We start from the raw sequence: 23,775 nt of genomic DNA, 5'->3' as shown, positions 1-23,775 counted from the left end.
AAAGGGGAAAGGCGCAGAAAAGAGACCTCCCCAGGAAGATGCCAGCTGGCTCCTGTGAGGCTAACTTGCTTATGGGCACCCCGAAAAAGGCAAGTGGCCGCTTCTTCCCCACAAGTAGCGCCAGAACTCAGCATGGTGAGCCAGAGGTCACTGCAGCTGCTTGTAATGACGGTCTCAACCGGGGCTCCAGCATCCTGCCTCGGCTGCCCACATGCCTGCCCAGGGTTCCCAGGGCAACACCTGCAAGTCCTGGAGGGGGAAGGCCCAGCGGGGGCAGGCTCTAACAGCCTACACAGAGACACCCTATTGTTTGTTGTGTGGGAGGGTCCACTGACCTGTCCCAGCCTCTGATTCATGTCAAGTAGTATCTATCTACCTTTTCTTTCCCTCTCCGTTCCTGGAAGGAAAGGGGGTTCAGGGAGAAAGAGAGGTTCCAGGGTAGCTGTGCAGGTTCACTGCGCTCACCCACCCCTGTATGTGGGGTCTTACCAGTACAGCCGCTGAGGCTTTGCAAATTAAGCACATGGTGCCCAAGAGCCACTGTGGCCAAGGCTGGATTGGAGGCCCTGGGTACACCTGACAGAATGACGAGGACATCCCAGCCATCTTGCCCAGTCACCTTTTCCTCCTGGAAATGGAGAGGGAGGGAAGAAAGGGACTGCTGTCCCTAAGAAATCCACTGAGTAAAGTGGATGTCGGTGAGCGCCCGCCCCATATATGCCACCTTCTCTTCCCCCGACACTTCCTGGAACTCAGTGTGCTGAACTGAACTTCAGGGCCCTTTTCTCAAAGCCGAGCGTCACCTCTAAGGCCCTGCACCGGCAGGCGCTGACCTGCAGAAAGCCTTCAGATTCACCTTTGCTCACGGGCAGGAGGCTTAAAGCCAGCAAATAAACAAGAGAAGCCAGAGCTTTGCGGCAGGGTTTGCACAGCCCTGGGTGTGGGCTTGGCTCGGGGTTCCATCTAGTGGTGTTAATGGAGAGCTGCAGCTTGGACCAGGCAGTGGGTCAAAGCTCCGAGGTTCTCTTGTTAACCATTTACCTCCCGTCCACCCTCTTACAGCAACTCCCCCCTCAGAATTTACCTGTACCAGACACCCACTTTGGTTAGAGCGTCATCTCCACCAGACTCTCCCCATCAGACCTTCTCCTCCATCAAATCCTCCTCCCTCAGACCTTCTACCTCCCACAGACCTCTTTCAATGGCCCCTTCCCCTCCATCCGACTTCCTGCCCCAGCAGCCCTCCCGCTATCACAGCCTCTATCACAGAGCCTCTTCCATCAGACCCTGACCTCAATCGGATCTCTAGTGTGTATCATTACACACCCTGAGGACCCCGTGTCGGGAAGATCAGGGCCAAGGTGAGGATTCCCAGAGACGCAGGCAGAACCACAGCAGGCAGAACCACAGCAGGGAACAAAGGACCGCTTTGGGGGAAGCTCCGCCACCATCTGGACTCTTCAGCTATATACAGAAATGCACAAGGCCTTCCTCCCCTGTCCCTCAGCAGGGAGAGGCAGACTTCTGATAACACATCTGTTAGCTCCAACGGATTTGACAGGAGATAGGGTTGGTTCCAATTCTGTGTCTTCAACATACTCTATAAAGCTCTCCTAACTGACAGGTCCTTGTCCTCAGCTGCAAAGTGACAGCCTCACCACCCAGAGGCCCTGGTGAGTGCTGAGGAAGCCAATGCCAGTCCCCCACCCTCACCCCCACCCCCACCTCCACCCTTACCAAACAGAAGACCTTGTCTGCTCATCTGTGGCCCAGAGTCTCCAGACGCTGCAGTTTGGCCTCACAGCTGGGCACTGAGACTGTATGGAAACCGAAGGCAAAGTGTGAAAGAGAATTTCAAACTCCAAAGAGCTGCCTGGTCCTGGGCTCAGTATCGGGGTTTTATGAGATTCTTTCTTACTCCTTCTCCCTGAAGAACAGTCAATGGAAGGTGCTGGGTTGAAGCCAGAACAGATGGAGGAGACCAGGGGAGCCCCAGCACCCCCCTGGAGTGTCTGGCACAGAGCCAGCCCTCAGAGGTCATGGTGAGCCTGTCGAATGAGCCACCCGGGGAAGCAAGACAGCAAGACAGCGAGCCACACTTGAGTGCCAGGAGAGATTTATTGCTGGAAGTCAGTGAGCCACACAGATTCCTGGCGGGCATTCCTACCCCAAGAGTATACAATAAATCAAGAGACGCCCCCGAATGTTCTGTGTGAGTGACAATCACACTCAACAGAACCGAGCATGCCAGTTAATTAAAAGCTAAGACCCCGTGGCGATCCTAAACCCATCAGGGAAAACGCGATCACCTCAGGTGGTAACTACTACGTGACCAGTTCTGGTCTTCCAAATTGACAAAGCGAGGAACTGATGGCCTGGTACATACCTTCCCCACCCCTTCCTTCGGGAAAAATCACACCTTCCTCTCCGAGGGACTATGTGGAAAGCGGTCATGGGCACGCTGGGAAACACGGGAGAGTGAGCGGTGGGTGCACATCACATGACTGTGGCCTAAGTGAAAGCCGAGTGCGGATGAGGAGAGCCGGGCGAGCATGCTTATCAGAAGGATCCAGTCTGTGAAAGTGTGACGTGCAAGGGAGCAAGGGTCACAGGGGCAGTTTGAACGGAGCTTGGGCGATGGAGGGGCGGTGCTTGTGCTGGGTTTGAGGGTGGAAGGCCACTCCATCACGCTGCCCACAGCTTCAGCAGGCCCGTCACCCGTCACCGGCCTGGTTGAGTGGCGTTCTGTGCCTTCAGCCTCCTGGGGACAACAGAGGTCGCTGTCATCGTGGGGGCTCGTCCCCAAGCGCTGACACGGCACTGCTCAGAGTGGACTCCTGTCAACGTTTGATGAATTAACCACTGGCCCTCAGTGTGCCGCCCTGTGTGGGGAAGGAGGTCGCGAGATCAGTCTATAGGAGGGAGAGAAGTCCGCAGAGGGACCCTCTATGTCCCCAGGCCCCACAACCATAGATCCGCCAACGGTGGACCAAAGCGTTCTTTTAAAAAAGTGTGTCCCTGGGTCCGGTGAGGTAGTTCAGTGAGGAAAGGGACCTGGTACCGACACTGAGGACCAGAGTTTAACCCCTGATACCCACATGGTTAAACCAACTCCCCCTCTTTCCTAACACTGCTCAAATAAATAAATCGATAGCAAATATTTAATTTGTCTGCTCCGAACATGGACTGGCTTTCCTGGCCATCATTCCTCAGAGAGCACACCGTGTTGACTAGGGAGCGTTTGCACGAGCCAGCTTGGTTCATCATGAGGTAGCCTGTGGCATACAGGAGGATGTGTGCGGACGACTCGCAGACACTGCCCTCTGAGGGAGGCAAACTGCGCTTCCCCCAAAACGAGTGGGACTGAACCTTCACACCAGAAGGCCTTCGAGTTTAGTGCACCAGTGCCGGCCCGGGCAGTGTGGTGACACGGTGGACCCAGCTGCACTCCCAGGACAGGAACGCCGGCCTTTGTAGATGAGACTGTGGGTCATCCCTGGCCAAGGTGTAGAGTGGGCGCCAGGGTCACTGCACTTTTTTTCTGGCTTTCTGGGACCATGGTGTAAATGGCAGAACTCTCTGTTGATCTACAAATGGTCCGTGTTCCCTCTGTGACTGCCCTCAGCGGCTTCTGGGAGTCAGTTACAGAGCTACCCCCTTGCCAGGCCCACTCTGCCCTCGCCGTAGATGACGAAGGCAGGGTGTGGCATCAGCCATGCTCGCTCTTACCCGTCTCCTGGTCAGCTGGGCCTCCTACTGAGAGAAGACCTGGTAGCTGAAGTCATCAGACTGGATTCTGAGATTGTATTTTCCCCTTGCTCTCTGGTAGCGCAAGATCAGGAGGGTCGCAGCCACGGCCACCACAGTAAAGGCAGCCACTGAGATAAGAATGATGTAACCAGTCCCCAGGCCTGGCTCTGGACGTGCAGCTGTGGGTGAGAGGCGCGAAGGGTAAGAGAGGTGTCTGTGTCAGGAAAAACATGGTCTGTGCCTGGCGCCTGGCCTGGGAACCGTGAAGCCTTCGAGAGCAAAGGGTGTGCATAGACTGGGGGTGTGGCCATGGATCTGAGCAGCCTGCTCTGAATTAGGTTTGAGCAGAGCCTCAAGGCAGAGCCCTGTGTGTACCTGTGGGTCAGCAAGGGAGGCAGGGGCCCTCGTCCAATGAGGGCGGCTCAGCCTGGGAGGGTGCAAAGCAAAGCTTCTGCCCAGAGGTAGGCTCTGCAGAGCCTCTGGTCCCTTCCTAGCTGGAAAGCCAGCCAGATCCCACATGTGGGGAGACATGGGGGGGGGCTGTATATCTCCCACATTAGAGGCCAGGGCCTTCCCCAAGCCAGAGTAGCAGCCAAAAGTCCAGGAGAACGTAGACTCCAAAGAATGGAGAGAAAAAAAAAGTCCTCTAATGCTTGCTTGGACACCACATTTATAGCACTGTTGCTCAGCCTTCCACGTGGTAGGACTGTGGGAAAGAGCCACACCATGTCCAGTTTATACAACGGAATATTACCAAGCCGCAGAAGGGAACAGAGCTCGGTGTCACATGCCACCTAGGAGGCAGGACGTAAGGGAGTCACAAAGGACAGCGGCTAGTCAGACCCATCCATGAGAACGCTCTAGAACAGGCAAACCAGAGACAGAGAGAAGCCTGGTGGTTCTGGGGCCTGGGGAAGAGGCTGGTGTGGGGCAGGGAGGAAGCTGTTTAAGGGTCCAGACTTGTCTTGGGTGTGGGTGTTCATTCACACTGCACAGGTGAAGAGGCTGTCCCCTCCGATGGCTGTCACACACACCACCCAGTTCTCTTTCATCAGGGCTGCCTGGCGCGGGGGGAGCTTGACCTCAGGCTTTAAAAATCCACATGGTCAGGGCTGGGAGAGAGGGCTCAGAAGGTAAGAGTTCTAGCTGTGCAATCACGGGCTCCCGAACTCACATTCCCAGAACCTGAAGGCTACAGACCTGAAATCCTAGTGCTGTTGGGGGTGGAGGCAGGAGGATAGTTGGGGCTGGCTGCCCTCATAGCTCTAGGAGCAGTGAGTGACCTTGCCTCGAGGGACCAAGGAGGAGCATGACGGAGCCGGACACCAATGTCCTCCTCTGGACACACACGCATACGTGCCTCACACTGTAGGAAAGAGAATCAAGCCAGCAGCCAGCCCCTGGCCTGCCCTCCAGTGGCCTGGGCCCATTCGTGCTTTTGTGCACGCGGGTGACGCATTGCCAAGGACATCAACAGCAGAGATCACAGATGTGCCCCAGCCATGCTCTGGTATACGTGAAAGGTCTGGTTAGAAAAGAGCCTGGGTCATCTGTAGGACTCAAATCCTATTTCCCGTCCCCATGTCACTTCTGGGACCCACAGTGGACCCTGAGCTGTCTTCTGGGATGTGGTCCATGGGAGTGTTGCTGTCAGCACAGCAGTCCTGGGGTTCCCTCTGGGCCACCTAGACAAGGAGCTTCAACCAGACAATCTTATGGCTTGGACATGCCGGGGTGGGGTGCCAACCCCTAGCTACTACTGTGTAACTTAACTTCCCCAGGAATGTGGGTCCCCCGTGTCTGGTCAGTCCGGCCAGCCTCCTGGGGCCTCCAGGAAGACCCAGCACGGTTGGGGTACCCTAATTGAGTACGCTAAGGCAGAGGTAGGAGACTGGCCCTGTTGGCACTGTGGAACAGACTGTGATAGCCCAGATGATCAGCCCTTGAGAACAACGAGGCCCTGTCCTGATGCCGTCTATCCAGTTAGATCCTATCACCCCGATGAGGTCGCTAACTCAGCACGGCTCACAGTGGGGCCTGCAGGTCAGGCCGTCTCCTGACTGCGTCCACCGCACAGGTGAGTCTGAAACGGAGAGCAAACTCTCACAAATCCTTGTGCAATTTGACACGATGAGTGTGTCCCCTGGCATGGGGCCTCATGTGAGGCTCCATACATCACAGTGTGACCTGAGTGGGTCCCACAGTCAGACCCTGCCTATCCACGAAGCGAGGAGACCGTCCTGGACATTTTTTTGCACTCCGCCCCCGCCCCAGTCATCTCGAACCACCCACACCTTTGCCCAGCAAAGCAAAATCAGCAGGTTGAATAGGGGACCAGTGAAGCGACGGCCATGGGAGACTCCCAGGCAGTACATATTCCAGAAGAAGGCCCTGTTTCCCTACAACCAACACATGAAACTATGCGTGCGAGTTTATCCCCTACAGAAAGATACAGCAAAGCCCAAATCCATGAAACAGAGGACTCCTCTGGAGACAGGGCCACTGGAGGGGCACTAGCGATGATGAAGCCACACAAGGGGCTGGACCTTCGCGCAGTAGGACTGGTTTTCTTAGAAGAAGTTGGCCGTGGTAAGATGCAGCTGCTGGTTGGGGAACCCAAAGACGGGCCACAGCATGTGAGACCGGGCAGAGGCTGGACGGGCGCTTGGCTGCAGGTCTCAAAGGGAGCAGAGCCAGCCCACAGCCCCAACTCAGGCTTCTGGCTCTCAGAGCTGTGAGAGAAGACAACTCTGTGGTCCTACAGCACCCACAGCTCAGGCTACTTATGGCCATGTGGGCTGGAGGGTGGGGTGGTGGACAAGCCTTTTCTGCAAAAGTGGCCTCTACCTCTGGGGACAAGGACAAGCAGAGGATTATGGGCAGCCTGGCTCTACCTCTGAGGCCCACTTCACCACAGTTCAGTCCCAGCCGTGTGGACACACACGCATTCTCTCAGCTCTCAAGGTGAAGCCAGTGCTTCCTTGAATGGGAAGTGATGGCAGCCGTGGGGGTAGAGGCTGGGCTCTGAAGGAATGTGTCTGCTGGCTTCTCCCGGCCCCTGCAGACTTCTCTCGGCCCCTGCAGACTCCCACACTGCTCCTGCTAACACTCCCCCTGCGACAGAGCACTCTGCACCAACTGAGGGTGCCATGTGTGGAGAGTGGCTTTTCTGCCCATTTGTTTGGGAATGTAGTGGAAATAAAAAGCCACAAGACAGCAAGACAGTGCAGTGAGCAGGAGGAAGACGGCAGAGCTTTGGGGACACACCAGCCAGACCCTGGCTACAATGCTCTCTGCGCTGGCCTACAGTTGACCTCTGCTTCTTACAAATGGCAGTGACCAACTCTCATCCAGAAGCCATGCAGGCCACGCTCCGTCTGAAGTAGAAAACGATATCCGCATTGCACAATAGGAAAATGAGGAATTCTCGGTAGTGTGCCCAACATCCCAAAAGTATTATCATTAGCTAGGTTTTAGATTCAGGGAGCCTCACAAATTAGGGACTCCCAAAGAACCTCCATTTCACACTAGATATAACCCTGAGGGGTGGGCAGGGCAATTTGCTCTAACTACAGCCTTATAAAGGAGAACCAAGGTTCCTGACACACACAGTGGATGGAGGAAGAGAAGTCTGTGTGTCTTGTCTATCTCTCTTACCTGTTTGCCTTGCCTGTCTGTCTTGTCTGTAAATCTGTATGCAGTCACGGTGAACAGATGGTGGATGGATGGATGAATAGATGATTAATTGGTAGAGGACTAGATGAATGTGTGAAATGGATGGATTAGTGAAGACTGAATACCCGCATGAATGGCATATAGATGGATACACTGATGGATGATAAATGGATGACGCTGCATGGAGCAGTGGAAGACAGATGATGAACAGAGATGCATGGATGGATAGATGGTGATGGATAGAATCAATAATATCACAAAGATCACAAAGCTCATGCATCAGCCTATGATCAGATTCAGGTCAGGTCTACTAACTCCAGTCCAATGCCACTCACTCCTGACATCCGTGAATGAACAAAGAGGTCCCATTTCTATTAGTGAGAGTACATGGTACACGCATGTGCTCTTTCTTATTGGGGCCCCAGGTTGACCAGTTCTCTACAACAATTTACGAGGGTAATGAGCAAAGAAAAGACACCCGGTTCTAGAATCTAGGCCTATAGTTACCTGGGGACCCCCACCTGGGTCTCAGAACCTAGGTCAGCAATCATTTGAGGATCCCCCACCTGGGTAAGGAACACTCTGAGTTAGTGGTTTGGGGCTGTCCTGGCCAACTGTGCCTAAGGCCTTATTTTCCCAATGCTTGGATGAAAAGCAACAGTTGGAAAATGCCAGCCAGGTCTGATTCCCTTGCTCTCTTACCTGAAACCCAGAGCCTGAATCTCAGCTCCCACCCTGAGACTGAATCCAAGGAGCAATTATGCAAGAAGATACAGAGAGGCACAAGCTCCTCAAAGTTACGAGCAACAACACAAAAAATAACAGAAAGAAAACAGCCAGGATTGGGCTGAACAATGAGAAAAGCGTAAATCTCTTTCTGGCATAGAGAGGTCATCAGGAGACAAGAAGAAGGAAGTAGCAGGGATGGCTCTAGATGGTCCCTGAGGAGGGTCCCCTTGAGTTCTCAGTGCTTTCTTTCCCCCCTCACTGGCCAGGACTGACCTCCCCAGCCACATGCAGCTGCCAGGAGGTTGAGAGCCAAGGTTTCGACTCTCGGCAGCCGGGTGTCAGCTAAAGTCTGAAAATTCTCTAACTATAGAGAGGAGACAGGAACTTGGACGCATCCAAAGACTTCTGTCCTAGTACCCAAAGCACACAGATTCACCAATTCTATTTACAAATAATTAGATCCTGTGGGGGGAGGGGAACATGTTTGGAAAATTGATCCTGAAAATATTGTCATCCGGTAGGCATTTGCATTCAGGGGAAGCTGAAGTCTGTGTTTTTTTTTTTTGAAGTCTTTTTTGTTCCTCTTCTGAATTAAACAGCTTGTTCAGGTGAATGTGCAATTACACCTGTGTGCACACTTAAGCAAATGTACGAGTGTGTGTGCACACACGTGCACACACACACACACACACACGTGCACACACACACACACGTGCACACACACACACACACACACACAGTAGGTATCTGTTCACAGATTAGCTCCTTCCTCTTTGTATCCACCTGACATATTTACTCAGGGTCAAAAGACCTTCTCGGCTTCCTGGGACTCAAGTCACAGCATCCAAACCCAGTGCCCTGGACCTCTGGAAGCTGGGACTCTACCCAGCTTCCCCAGAGGCGGAAGTAGATCTCCCCTCTTGGGGTAGCCAAGAAGAACAACAAAACCTCCTTCAGGAGAAGAGCTTAACACCACACTAACACGTAAGAGCCTTGAGGAATATTTTAGCCACTGCGGTGAGTGTGAGTCTTTTAAGAGGAATCTTTAAAGCCCCACATTTCAAACGGGCGCTTTGCATGCTGGGAGGTTGGGATAGTTTCTTTGCCATCCATTGAATCTCAGGGGACTCACCTTGAGAACGAAGAAGGGGCCCCCAGGACATCTGGTGCTCGGCTTCTCTCCTTCTCAGCAACCGGAAGTCGTTGCAGCTCTGTTTTGAAAAGAGAAAAACCTCACTTTAGTCCCACGGTGTTTCCATGAATTCACTACCTGACTCTGACAACTTGGTCTTCTAGAACAGGGCATCAAACCATGAGATGGGAGAGTCTAGATGGGGATGTGGAAACAGGGGAGCCTCGGTCTACTGAGGGAAGCCAAGAATGGAGGCAGGAGCTGAAGCAGAGGCCATGGAGGGATGCTGCCCATTGGCTTGTTCCCCGTGGCTTGCTCAGCCTGCTTTCTTATACAACCCAGACCACATGCTCAGAGGTGACATTGGCCCCAGTGGACTGGGCCATCCCACATCAACCAATCATCAAGAAAATGCCCTACAGAGTTGCACACAACCAATCAGATGGAGGCATTTTCTTCCTCTAAAATAACTTCAGCTTGTGTCCAGTTGACCTAAACAAACCAAGGCACCACCCAAAGCATGAGAGGCATGCAGTGGGCACACACAGAGAAAAGATGAAGAAAACATGAACGCTTAATCCCTCCCTAGGACCATGCCTTAACCACGCAACCCACAGTTCCTTTTGGATGAACCTTCCTCCAAAGGTTCACCCAGGCCTTCACTCCTCCAGATAACTTTGTCCTTCGGAATCACTGTCTGGCTCAGCGGTATGGTGCGGTCTGCTCCCGGTATACCCAACACCCACCACGGTTTTCCAAGAGAATGTTGGCATCCTAACCCCAGTTTTCTAACTCTTGTCTTAGTTGGGGTTTCTATCGCTGTGATGGATGCCATGACCAAAAGCAACTTGGGAAGGAAAGGGTTTATCTGGCTTACATATCCGGAGCGACAGTCCACTGAGGGAGGCCAAAGCAGGAACTCCAACAGGGCAGGAACCCAGAGGTGGGAGCTGATGAGGAGGCCATGGAGGGAGGGTGCCGCTTACAGGTGTGCTCCATATGGCTGGCTCAGCCTGTTTTCTCACAGAACCCAGGACCACCTGGAAGGTGGCACTGCCCATGGTGGGCTGGGCCCTCCGCCATCAGTCACTAATTAAAGAAAATGCCCTACAGGCTTACCTGATCCCATGGAAGCATTTTCTCAATTAGGTTCCCTCCTCTCAAATTACTCTAGCCTGTGTCACGTTCATGCAAAACTGGCCAGTTGACCTTATTTGGAAAAATGATCAGTTTGAGATGAACTCTAACCCGGGAATTGAGGCCTAAAAAGAAGAGGGATCTGGTCAGACAGACTGGGGGGAAAGAGCTTCTGTCAGTCAGGGAATGGCCAGGCCACAAGAGGCTAATCAAGGCCACGGAAGAGCCTTGCACAGCTCGGAACCTGGCTTGCTAACACTGAGGGCTCCCAACTCACTCAGCAGTTTTCGTGTATCTTGTCATGCAGCCTTGGAAACCAATGGAAAGCCCTCTCTGAAGGAAATGGGTTGGGTAGGGAGGTGGAGGGGCAAGGTAGGGTCAGGTTGCAAAGACCTGAGAGTGGCCCCTGCAGGGACAACATTGCTGTCCCTGCTAGCCCTATGCTTTCGGGGATGCTATGGTTCCAAGGCACATACTGGAGCCTGCCCCACGGTGAGTGTCATGGGATCAACTGTGCTTGCAGGAAGACCTACTGTGTGAGAAAACGGGATGACTGAATTATCCGGCCCCGCATCGCTCGGCCACACACTGCGAACGGCCAAAGGCTCGTCACTTGAAAAACCCCAGCCATGCGGCACATCCATGCCACCCTCAGAGAAGTACAATAGCAAGCCGTCTCCCCAAGGAGGAACACACCGTAGCCTGGGTAAAAGAGAACATAAATTATTCCCAAGTTCCACGTAAACGCTGCACCCAAGGAGAGAAAGGGCTGCTGTGGAGGCTGACAGCTGCTGATACGCTGTTCATGTCACTAAAATGGCATTAGGTTAAGGTGACATTTTATGCCTAAGCGTCGGTGTCATCGTAGGGGAACGCTCCCACAGCTGACTCGGGTGGGGTGGGGTGACATGACTCGTTAGTTCTGATGTCAACTTGACACACCTGGGAAGAGAGAGCCTCAACTGAAGACTTGCCTTGATTGGATTGGCCTGTGGGCACATCTGTTGGACAGGTTCTCCATTGCTATTTGACAGAGCAAGGCCCTGTCCACTGTGGGTGGTGCCGTTCTTAGGTCTCAGCAGGCCAGGGCGAGCAAGCCAGTGAGGAGCAATCCTCCACCATTACGGTTTAAAGCTCCTGAGTTGGCTTCCCTTGAAAATGGGCTGTAACCTGTAAGCTAAAGTGACCTTTTCCTTCCCAAGTTGCTGTTGGTCATGGATTCTATCACAGCCATAGAAAGCAAACTAGAACAGAAAGCTCGGATGTAGCTTGTGAGGTCTGAAGGGAAGGAGAAGGGGACAGAGAGTAATGTGTGTGTGTGTGTGTGTGTGTGTGTATGTGTGTGTGTGCGTGTGCCTGTGTGTGTCTATATATGTATATATGTGTGTATGTATGTATATCTATGTGTGTGCGGTATGTCTGAGTGCATGTGTGTGAGCATCTATGTATGTGTCTATGTATAGACATATGTGTGATATGTGTGTATGTAAATGTGTATGTGCATGTAGGTGTGTGTGTGTATGTATGTATGTATGTATGTGTGTATGTGTGGTGCAAGCAAAAAACTGGACCATAGAAGGAGGAAGGGGAAATAGGAGTAAATAACAAAGCATAACCATGAACACATGAAAATGTCACAATGGAACTCGTTTCTTTGTATGATAACCAAAAAAATAACAAAAAAACAGGAAGAACATGTCTGGCCCAAATCAACACATCCAAAATGTGCCACTCCCTGTCCTGGGCCCACCCTCTAAGCTGCATGCTTCTGAGAATCACCCTCCCCCCCATTCTCATGCTCGGGCAGCACCTCTGCCAAGCAGGATAGCATGCACACGAGCACGCACACAGACACACAGACACACACACAGACACACACACACACACACACGTCCCCGCTACAGCCCCAGGGGGCAGAAGGAGGAGCCGGTGGGCACTTACTATCTTGCACGAGTTCCTGGGGTTCTCCACGCACACTCTGAGCTTGCAGTGCAGGTAGACGATGGAATTGTTGACGAAGGAGAAGATCCTCAGCTTGAACTGGGCCTTGCTGGAGTTGCCATTCTGGATCACACTGGTGTAGGTGTTGGGGACAGGGCAGCTGAGGGGGGGAACGTGGCACCTTGAGTCAGCGGCTCTCCTGGCCGCCACTCAGGCAGGCTTCTTGAGAGCATCTGCCCCTCACAGGCATCCTACAGCCTTCCTGGAAGAGCTACAGGCCTGCCTCATCTGGCCCCAAACCCAGACCACAGCAGCATTCGCCTGGAAATCTCAAGGTGTTCAAGGTCGGCAATGGGGCCGGGCAAGGTGCTTCATCTACCTGTTGTTGATGAAGCCAAAGGTGATGGGGTCCCTGGCGTCGCTGGAGGGCGTGGCCCAGCACTCGGTCAGCACCACCTTAAGACTGCTCTTCTGCCGGTGAAGCCCCACTTGGATCTTGACCTCATCACTGGCGGACACGGAATAATTCTGCGGTATGGGAGACTCTCCGATGAACAACTGCATTTCGGTGACAAAATTCCCGGTACCGTGGAGGTCTTCAATGACGGTGTAGACCCTGTGGGGGAAGAGGCTCTCAGGAGCTTACTCCGCACTGTCCTTTTCCAAGGTGATTCAGGGTTGGCATAGAGGCCACAGAAGGACCCCCGGGAGAGAAGAGGTGACCCACGCACAGAGGGTAGCCATGGCAGAGGCTGTGGGTCTGAGGAGCTTGAGGGGACAGAGATGGGGGAAGCTGGCTAAAGTCAGCCCAGGGGCTGTCTGCCTGTGTAAGCGGGACTCAAGAAAGCCGAGGGGTGCTGGAGGGGGCCCACGCCGCTGCGTGGCGGCAAGGCCGGCCTCCCACTCACCCCCACTGCGGGGTGTAGCCCGAGGAGGTCAGGAGGTCATTGCGGAACACACAGTGGATGGGGCTGAGGATCTGCAGGTGGTGGATGATGCCGTCTGGGGACACGTCGTTCCTCAGTGTGGTCTTCACCACGGTGCTGGTCATGTTCTGTGCACAGACGGATGGGGTGTAAGCGACCTCCTGGGCCCGAGGCTGCCCAAGCCCTAACCAAAGATACGTCCCAGGTACTGGAGGCTCATCCCCAGAGGCGTGAGGACCCGACAAGTGTCCCCTGCTAGAGATTTTCACATCAGGCATTGGTTCCACCTCCGGCTTCTATCCTGCTCACCAAAGGGAGGCCAGCCTACGAATCACGTCTACGCCATCACACGTGCGAAGCTGTGTCCCTGGGCCAACCCGCATCCGACCTTGTCCTGCCACGTGACAAGGTCTTGCCTTTTCTCTCTTCATCTTTCCTGGATTATCTCCTGCGGCTCAATCCCGGACTTCCTCTTCTAACTCCTCCCCCCAGCCCTGTTCCCTCCCCTGCACAGTGATTGGCTGTAAGCGGCTTTATTGACATATCGGGGGCGGGGCATTGGGGAGCAGAGTTCACAACAAGGCTCGCGTCCAGATTGCGGGGGAGGGGAGAGGTTGATGCAGAAATCAGCATTTGAATTACGCAACAACCTTACATCTCTAACCGGGTGCGGACCCTCCCCACGCTGAGGTCCCCCCAGATGGCTCGCAGCCGCCGCGTCCACTCACGCTCTCCACGAGGGTCCCGCACTCGGCCCAGCCGGCCGTGAGGAACACGTGCGTGCCGTTGCTCTCGCTCACGTTGCAGGAGGGCTCGCCCAGGTACAGGGAGGCCTCGGGTATGGCCTCCTGCTGCAGAAAGCGCTTCTGGATGGCGATGCCCACCGTCTCGATCTCACAGGACACTCCCACCGCGTCTGTCAGGTTCAGCCGCAGGGGCAGCGCCTGGGGCACGGAGCTGGCATCCGGCACGTCAGTACCCCTAGTTCCTGCGGGGCTCGGGGGCCACTCTAGGCCTGAGGTCTGGACGGTGCTGCCAGGAGAGCCACCTGCAGGTTACAGGGAGACGAAGGCTCAGGGTGAGTATGTCTGGGGCTTCGGGGCACAGGGTGGACTTGGCAGGCCCCACACTGTGCTTTGAGGCAGCCATGCCCAGGAGCCGCCTGCTCCAGCCAGCGTCCCCATGACTTGGCACTTGAGTGCCACGGACGCACCATGCGTGAATGGGCAAGCAACCTTCTGCAGAGTCTCTGAGGCCGATCTCCAAGGACAGTCCTAAATTGTCCCCTCCTGAGCGCCATCATAACTTGACCAGCTCTGTACTCCGCTTCCCCGGGTCTCCACTCCACTGTTTACTCACACAGGTGGCTGTCTCCCCCCACTGGACATATGTGAAAGAAGAGGAAGGGCCAGACATACACACACACACACACACACACACAGATACTCTACATGAACACACACATACCTTACACACACACACACACACACACACACACACACCTTCCACACACACACACACACACATACCTTCCACACACACATTCACCGTCCATGCCCACCCACATACACACACCCTACATGCACACACATATACCTTTATACACACACATATATCCACAATACACCACACCAAACACACACACACCACACATAACATACATGTATATGCAAATACACCATACGTGCATGCACATGCACACACACATGCACACGTAGACAACTTTCCAGGTCATAAGAAACATGCTGGCTTCCTTTGGACAGAGGTCCCTTTTTTACTTTTTGAGGAATGAGAGTCCTCAAGAAAGACGATGAGCTCGACTTCCAGAAGGAGACTTACCGTCGCACGATCTTCCAGAATATTCCACACGCCAGTCAGGTCTTACCCCATCGCAGGTGCATGTGAAAGACCCAAAGGTGTTTCTGCACGCCCCGGGTGCACAGTCGTCCTCCCTCATTTCACACTCGTTGTAATCTGAAGGAGAACAGGAGCCATGACGGGTCTGTGGCTCCAGAGTAGGCAGTGCCACCGGTGTGGGAGGTGCCACCAAGCTACATAAGACTCTCCAGTGTTTGTGGGAGCTGATGTGGGCATGGGGAGCCAGGGCTATTCTGGAAAAATACGGCCCTGAGACAGAGAAGGGGTTCCCCAGAGCTGACCCCCCTCCAACCCACTGTTAGGGCAGGAGATACACAGACCTGGAGGCCTGAGCCACAGTCACGGAGCCCAGCACAGCCTCCCTCATGCCTTCCATCTTTCTGCCCACTCAGTCCATCGGCTTTGCGGAACAGGGATGTGAACCATAACGCAAAGCAAAGAGCGCAGACCGTGGGGCCGAAGGGTCATACCACTCCCTTCCGCTCTTCACAAAGCCGACTCCTGGGCCGTGGCTGTGGCTCAGTGGGAGCACACTTACCTAGCAGGCACACGTATGTCCACATACATACTCTCTCACATGCATACACGCATGTGCCTGCTCAGCACAAACACAAGCATGCATGCGTATGCACACGTGATGCCCCACCGTAGCACAGCATATGGCCTTCCAGCATCTTCCATCTCAACAGACCCCATTCATAGGTGATAACAGCGCCTGCGCAATGTGCCTGTCCATGCCGTTCTCAGGGAGAATCCGGGAGGTTTTGCTTGTTTGTTGTTTTGTTTTAACTTAGTTTTGTTTATTTATTTATTTTCCTTACAATCCCATGGGCAAAAGCAGCGATGTCCTTGGTGATTATGGCTTGGTCAGTGACTTGTATTTCTCTTGGGTTTTGTCTCTTAGCCCCTTCTTCACACACTGACCCATCAGGCTTGGTATCCAGCAACCCTGTGTGATCCCACTCTGCACCCAGGCAGTTAACTCTCCTGGAAGTTTTATTCTATCATTTCTACAATAGCAACTTTACTCTTCTTGACAAGAAGACTGATACTTTTAGGTAATCCATATACTGTAGTCCTTTCCTCTGAAAACCTGAGTGTACTCAGGTAATTCTTCTCACTCTTCAAATTAAAAAAGATATTCAATTTTAAAGTCTTCATTTATTTAAAATAAATAAATAAATAAACTATCTAGGACCAGGCACGGAGGCACTCGCTTTTATCCCCAGCACTTTGGAGGCAGAGACAGGTAGGTCTCTTTGAATGTGAGGCCACCCTGGTCTACACAGTGAGTTCCAGGCCAACCATGGCTACACAGTGAGACCCTGACCCAATAAAATAAAAGATCTATGAGCCAGCTGTCATTTTTCTTCAGGTCTGAGGAGGGAAGAGTCTAAATTGTCTTCCTCTTCCTGCTCTCTTCGCTACTCTTGCTAGGCTCTCCGTGGACACTTCCTGGACAGTCTGGCTGCCCAGAATGACCCATTTGTTCTCAGCCCCGGGTGACAGGAGAGGGACACCCGTGAGACTTAGAAGGTTCAACCATCTGATCTTTAACAATAATCATGGCAGCAATAAGAGAGACAAGGAAACCCCCATTCGCTCTGCGCCTCAGACAGCTCCTGAGAATTCCCACAAGGAGGCTCAGAGCGCGTCTGGCTAACCCAGGACCACAGCTGAGTTTGTGACTGGCGCAGACAAGCATCTAGCCCAGCCCCTGCGTACCTCGGATAAAGGTTTTGCCTCTGTCCACCTCCAGCAGCGATGTGTTCTGTAGGGCAGCAAGGAAGGCAGCAGACACCTCCGTGACATTCAGGTCGGCCATGACTAGCAAACTGAACTCCACCACGACGCTGCCGTTCGTGATGTTGGTGATGTCCACACGGATCCGGCCCGTGTCCATGTGCTGGCACAGCGTGGATGGTAAAGACTCCCGCAACTTCGAGAGACAGGCTGTGTGAGAAGAGCTGCCCGCCGAGCCCACAGGGCATCTGTCCTAAGAATGGACACCCCTGGCATTCTGCCTGGCAGCAGGACAGGCTTGTGGCAAGACGGTCCAAGTCTCAAATCAGTTACTGGCCCTTTCACCCCAGTACAAATGCCTGACAGTGTTGATGATGCTCAGAGCAGCAGAGAGCTGCCTTTGGGTTGAACAGGGGACAGCGCCAGCAGCAAGGCCGTACCCATACAGGCCTGTAACACAGATGCTCACAGTGACAGCAGTCAGCTGCTCTTAGCTCAGAGGCAGGGAGAGCAGGAGGCTACCCTACTCCTTTCATTTGTCTAGAACCTCCCTTCGCCTCCAATGCTCCAGGACCTCTCTCTCTCCTCTCTTCTTCCTCTCTACCTGCTCACAGGCCGCTTCTGAATGAGCACCTCCCACACAGCCCTGTCGGGACACACAGTTCCTGCCTCTGAAAGGCTCCCTTTCATCCTCTGTGTCACATGTCACAGGCTGCATCATTCTAACCCAGCCCAACGTAGTTAAAGACACAAGTGTCTATAAAATAAGCCCGAACAGTCCATGTGACTCAAATGACCCCAAAAAGAGCACCTCCGGGACCATCAGAGGTACCCATGAGGGCCAGTGTCCCATGGCATGAGCTCCTGGTCCCCCCTTTTCCTCCTCTGGGACACCCAAGGCAGAGAACCCCAATTTCCCCCATCAGAAGCTGAGTATCACCAACCCCACCCCTGCTGCATTTGTCAGACAGCCACTGTGTTCATCTCGGGGACTCCTGCTTCTCACCCGCCTCCCCCTGATTTCCTTAGATCTGCCACTGCACTGGGTCACCAGTGAAACGTCGCCATTTCAAAGCGGCCTCCAGGCAAAGCTCTAGACCCTGCCGGGAAATGAGCCATTAGCCCACCACTTCCAAAACTGCTCTTGGTATCCTGTATGTGTACATGGCTACGCAGTTGTTTTCTGTTCTACCCCAAGGCACTAGACAAAACAAAGCAACTGTGTTCAAACATGGGCTAAGGAGGAAATGGTTTTAGAAGGAGAGATGAATCTAGAAACTTGGGGTGGGGGTGCAGCTGCTGGAGTTGGCCACCAGAGTGGGCAAGGGGCTCAGCATCTGTTGCCTGATGTTATAGAGAACCACGGTTTGCTAGAGAGAGGTGGTGCACATTATCAGGCACACTACTGAGGAACTCTTGGATCCAGGCACTGGAGAGTTGGGAATTCCAGGCTAAGGTAGGCAAGGGCTTCCGATCCCATGGAGCCAGACTGGGACAGCTCCTGAGGCTGAAAGTTCACCTCTGCCAGAGAGTAGCCACCCATTGGCTTCTGGACATTCCGTGTGTTTTGAAACTAGCACTAGGTGGCACTGTCCAGCCCTCCCCTAAAACTACAGAAAAGCCAAAGGAAGGCTGACATTTCCTCCAGGTAAATAAGATCACTAGATTATAAACGCATTCTCTACACTATAGGAAGTATCATAATCTAGGGCCGGGCTGTAGCTCAGCTGGTAGAGTGTTGCCAGGCATATGTGAAGCCCTGGGTTCTATCCCCAACACCCCAAAGACAGGCATGGTGGGACATACCCATAATCCCAGCACTCAGAAGGTAGAAGCAGGAGGATCAGGAGTTCCTGGCTCCCTAGAGAGTTTGAGGCCACCCCGGGACACACGAGAGCCCACCTGAGTAATGCTAATTACTGTCCTAGCATACGAATAATTAATAGCACACGCAGGGTCAGGGCAGCTTTGTTCTGAACACAGAGCAGAAGGACCCCAACTATCCAGCAACGAGTGGATGGATAAATGAAAGGCGCAGTGGAGCGGCATGAAGGGAATGGGGTGCAGACATGTGTGGCAAGGTGGATGTGCCCGGAACACATTAAACGAGTGACAGGCATAACGTGTCACTTCTCTTGCTATTCCACGTTCATGAACAGGGAGCAAAGTAGTGGCCTGAGGGCTTGGGGAGGGCTGGCAGGGGAGTAACTTGGAACACGGGTGCAGGGTGTCCACTGAGGACAATCTGGACAATTAGACAATCTGGAATTAGACAGTGATGGTAGCTGCAAATTTTTTTTCAAACAATATAAATCACTGGAGTTTACACTTAAGATTGTTATGCTATCTGAAATGGAACTCAATTGTTAAATATTCGTGTGTGTGTCCACATGTCCACATGTGTTCGTTACATATTACAGAGGACTGAGCCTAGGGCCTGGTACATTCTAGGTAAACGTTGTAGCACCCTTAGCTTTCCACTTTCTGAACTTTGGAACAGGGTCCCACTAAGTTGTCCAGGCTAGCCTTGAGCTCTCTCTGTAGCCTATATTTGCCTTGAACTTGCAATCCTCCTGACTCAGCTTCCTGAGTTGCTGGGATCAGGAGCCTGCACCACCAAAATCCTGCTTGAGCCCTTTGTTAAATATAAACAGGGCTTCCTGTTCCAAGGCAGCACAAAGCAAGATGCACGGGGGAAGGTATTGCTTTCTCCTCCAGGCAGGCCTCAGTCTCAGTTCAGAATTCTCAAAAGTGCTTCAGTCTGGCCCAGCTTCCTCCAGAAACAGGAAATCCACAAGACCCACGAGTCTTATTCCTCGTCAGAACAATCTAGAACCTTCCTGCCTCCTTTTCTTTTTTTTTTTCTTCCCAGGGAGTAGGATTGACCACTCACCGTTCTGAAGAACAACTGCAGGAAATCTCGATGTTCCCCGCTGCTGGCGTTGCGGAAGGATTCCGAGTACTGGATGTTCACTATCCGGACCTCCCCGGCGAGCTTCTGGGCCACTGAGGGATGAGGAGGGGAGGTCACACACTGTCATCTCAGAGTCCCTGCTCACTGCGTGAGCGTCGGGGCTGACCTGCCTCCAAAGAGGGAATGGTGACCGCTCCCCACAGCACGCAGCCAGGCCCTCGTGAGGCTTCCCTGAAAGTCAGGCGGCTGGCTAGTGAACCAGGACAGTTTGAGAGGGAACAGGCGCCAAGAGACGATCAGGGCCACGGTGTAAACCAGATGTCCCTGGATGCCTCTGCTCAGAGCCCATACCTCACCAGGGGCCTTGTCCAGGCAGCTCCTGGCCCACCCCGTAGTCATACGTGTCTGTGGTCTGAGGGCCACTTTGACCCCGCCTGTTCTCTGAGAGTCTTTACCCTCTGAGGCTTCTAAGAACACATGGGACATGAGAATAGTCCGGAATATTCCCAGTCACATCCTGGCTTCTGACTAACAGTCTCTGTCACTCTCATCCAGCCCCTTCCTGAACGTCTGTGGTATGCCTGCTCCACATAAGGGGCCTGGAGCATCAAATGAGAATGACAACATTCTCCCCCTGGTGACATCAAGACCCCCCCACCCCCAAGAGAATCTCTCTCAGTCCCAAGATAAACTGTAAACCCATCCTACCAAGCATTCCTGAAGAGACTCACACCCCCATCCTTGGGGGACATTGCTGTCATTATGCCCAGGGGCCAGAACCGTGGCCAGCGGTACATGCAACTTGATGTAAGAAGCACAGAGGCAGGACAGGAGCATAGACAGCAGCAGACATGGGACTCGTCTCAAGGCACAGGGCCACACGCTCACAGAGCCCTTCTAGAGTGAAGGAGACCTTCAGAGTTCTCCCGGATTAGCTCAGACTCAAGGGCTTTCCTGCCTGACCGTCCAACCACCACCAGACTCCCCTCCCACTGGCCATGAGCTGTTCCTACTGCACCTCAGTAGATCATCTCAAGGAATGTACCCCAAGCCTGGGAGACACAGCTCCCAGTGTGTGGGAAACTCCTCGAGATGTGACACCCCCGCCCCCACCCCCACAGCGGTGGGTTGTGTATAAAACAGATGTCAAGAAGTAATGAAGAGAAAAAAGGACTTCATCTGACTAGGTAACTGGGAAGGACCATCTCCCCCATAATGCGGTCCCTGGGTCATTATTCAAGTCCGCCATCATCGCCTCACCAAGCGAGCCAGGCGTTCCTGTGGTGAGAAGAGACTGGACCCCCGCTAGCCCACAGGCAGGCCTGCCTCTGTTCACCCTTTCATGCTTGTCTGTTCGTCCAGAGGTCCTTACCTGTCCGCACTTTGACCTGTGTTCTGGCGCCTTCTTTCCCACACTCCTTAGCCACAATCTCTACCAGGTACAAGGCTCCGGGCTCCAACCCTGACCATGTCACGTTATTGTCCCGGGTCTCCATAGTCACGGCGGGGCCCCGAGGGGAGACCAAAGTGAGGTAGAAGGTAGGGGAAAGGCTGATGTCCGCTGGCCACTCCAGGGAGAAGCTGGTGCTGGTCACGTTGGAGACGGTGACCTTTCTGATGGATCCAGGAACTGGGAAGTGGGACACAGATGCTGACATGAAAACCAATCAGCCGGAAAAGAGCTTCCCAGAGCCCAAAGTCCAATTCTTAACAATGGAGAGGTGGGGGGTGACACCCAATGATACTGATTGTCATGACCCCTCAAAGAGACGGTCCCCCTGTGCCCAGGCCCCTAGCTTGGCTTCTTAGCGGAAGCCCTAGGTTGCCACAACAGGAATTGGTTCCTGGGATATTTTGCTGCAGAGGGTGGTTCATACTCAGCCCCGGGGTCCTAGGCTGCCTCAAAGCACTCTTCCTTCTCTGGTCTATCTTCCTCCCCCAGCTGCTGAAAGCCAGGGGTTTATAGGGAGTAAGAAGGAGAGGACAAGGGATAAAAAAGGAAGTCTCTCTCTCTCTGCCTAGAACTGCCACCAAGGACCACACTGTTCTATGCCTGGGGAGGAGAGAGCACACGCCGCATTGCATCTCTGGCGAGCCTGACATCAGTGGGTCCCTGCTGTCCCCTGCTGACTCACCACAGGTGGGGGGCTCTGGAGCCTCAGGGGTTGGGGCCGACGGCAGGCCGGGGAAGGAGGAAGGCCAAGGGTCTGCATTCTGTAGTCTGGTGGAGTTCAGAGGTATCTCCCAATCGAGACTGGGATGCCACACATCAACATAGCCCGTGGGTGAGGAGGTCATGAAAGGTGGGTCCGTGAGGAGGTATTCCTGAGACTCTCCAATGAGGCGCAGCGAGATGTCTGTGGACCCCCGAGGGGAGCCATGGATTGGCTCTGGAGACTCGGAAGAGGAGCTGATCACCCCGCTGGTACTTCCATGGCTCCTGTCCAGGCTCAGGGCCATGCTGGGCACTTCCACACCTTGCCCTGTGCTATTCTTCTCCTGCCCAACTGTGCTACCGCCATCTCTTTTAGATGGAGGCCCTGGGGTCTGGGCTTGGCCTCTTGCTGGGGTGCTCCTTGGCTGCTCGGGACTTGGTGTCGAGGTGAGGGTCTCCGGGCCAAAGGCTGTTATTTCCATGCTGACAGCGGGGGCTGTGGCCTTTGCTGTTACAGACAGTCCACCTCCTGTGGGGGTCACCATGTCACCTGCAAGATACATCCAGCATCAGCTAGCAAGGCCATCAGAGTCTCCCTATAAGCAAGAGCCCTCCCTAGAGAAAGGCATTGCACACACACACACACACACACACTCGAACACACTCACTCCTCTTCCAGGCAATGCAAGCTCAGTTCCCAGATTCAACAGGCAGCTCACAATACCCTCTAACACCACCTCTAGGGAGTCTGGCTCCCCCTTTTGGCCTGTGTGTGCAGCTGCCCTAGTGCACACCCATCCACACAGACAAAAGCATGCAGACACATAATTAAAAGTAAATCTAAAAAAGAAAAAAAAAAGCGTGTGCACTTGTAAACCCAGCAGCTCTGGGGTTACAGGCAGGAGGAGGGGTTCAGGAACCAGGCAGCTTAACCAGTAGTGTGCACACCTTTAATCCTAGCTTGAGGTGTATGGTTCCTGAGGAATGATGTCCAAGGTTGACATCTGGCTTCCAGAATCACATACACTTACATGTGTGAATAACACCCCCACACACACACCTGCACATGAGGGAGGTGGTGAGAAAGGAGGAAAAGAAGACAAAACCTCCTCCTCCCCAGCATGCTCCCAAGGCAGACATGACTAATCAGACACAGAGTAAGATAGTAGGAGGAGCTGCCTTCTGCTTCTTAGCTCAGGCCCCTCCCCAATGAAAAGCCTTGAGGGGAGGCAGAGATGTGGCGGGACTTTGACCCAGGAGCCCCACAGGAGTGCCCTTTTTCTAGCAACCTACAGAATCTCCATCTTGAAGTCATCAAGAGAGGACTCCTCCCTCCTGAGGATATTTGTGACTTCCTTGGGGCTGGGGTACTTAGTTTACATGGACTCTTTTACCCCTTTATATATATACAAATGTATGTGTGTGTGTGTGTGTGTGTGTGTGTGTGTGTGTGTGTATACTCCAATTATATTTTACAGCTTCCTTGGGATAAAGAGCCACAGAGACAGGTGGATCTCTGTGAGGCTAGCCTGGTCTACAAAGTATGAGTCCAGGACAGCCAAGGCTACACAGAGAAACCCTGTCTCGAAAAAACAAAACAAAATGAGCCACAGAACCCCTGCTGCTGCATTTGCTCTTAGGTACACATTGATTCCTTCTGAATAAGAAACAGAACCAAAACCCACAAAATCATCAACTAAACAAAACAACAACAAACAAAAGATGGAAACACTACCGTGGCCCTCAACGCTGGGCCTGGCAGAGCCGGCACTCCCTGCCGAGGTCTCGGGTCTCA

General features: G+C 53.4%; 1 protein-coding gene across 1 annotated transcript in view; it reads right to left on the bottom strand.

Moving 5' to 3' along the window:
- Positions 1–2,099: 2,099 nt before the first annotated feature.
- The window catches only part of Umodl1 (uromodulin like 1), a 58,405-nt gene continuing 36,729 nt past the window's right edge, over positions 2,100–23,775 (bottom strand). The window contains exons 13-24 of the mRNA XM_060369986.1: positions 21,961–22,530; positions 21,198–21,455; positions 19,805–19,917; positions 16,894–17,107; positions 15,130–15,264; positions 14,019–14,338; positions 13,273–13,418; positions 12,744–12,980; positions 12,365–12,524; positions 9,287–9,365; positions 3,730–3,929; positions 2,100–2,882 (exon numbers count right to left, since the gene is read on the bottom strand). Of these exons, the coding sequence (XP_060225969.1) occupies positions 3,754–3,929; positions 9,287–9,365; positions 12,365–12,524; positions 12,744–12,980; positions 13,273–13,418; positions 14,019–14,338; positions 15,130–15,264; positions 16,894–17,107; positions 19,805–19,917; positions 21,198–21,455; positions 21,961–22,530 (2,408 nt within the window). The 3' untranslated portion in view covers positions 2,100–2,882; positions 3,730–3,753. The remainder of the gene's footprint in view (positions 2,883–3,729; positions 3,930–9,286; positions 9,366–12,364; positions 12,525–12,743; positions 12,981–13,272; positions 13,419–14,018; positions 14,339–15,129; positions 15,265–16,893; positions 17,108–19,804; positions 19,918–21,197; positions 21,456–21,960; positions 22,531–23,775) is intronic.

The sequence above is a fragment of the Meriones unguiculatus genome, chromosome 16 (assembly GCF_030254825.1).
Source record: "Meriones unguiculatus strain TT.TT164.6M chromosome 16, Bangor_MerUng_6.1, whole genome shotgun sequence".
Lineage (NCBI taxonomy): Eukaryota > Metazoa > Chordata > Mammalia > Rodentia > Muridae > Meriones > Meriones unguiculatus.
This window is presented reverse-complemented; position numbering and strand designations above follow the sequence as displayed.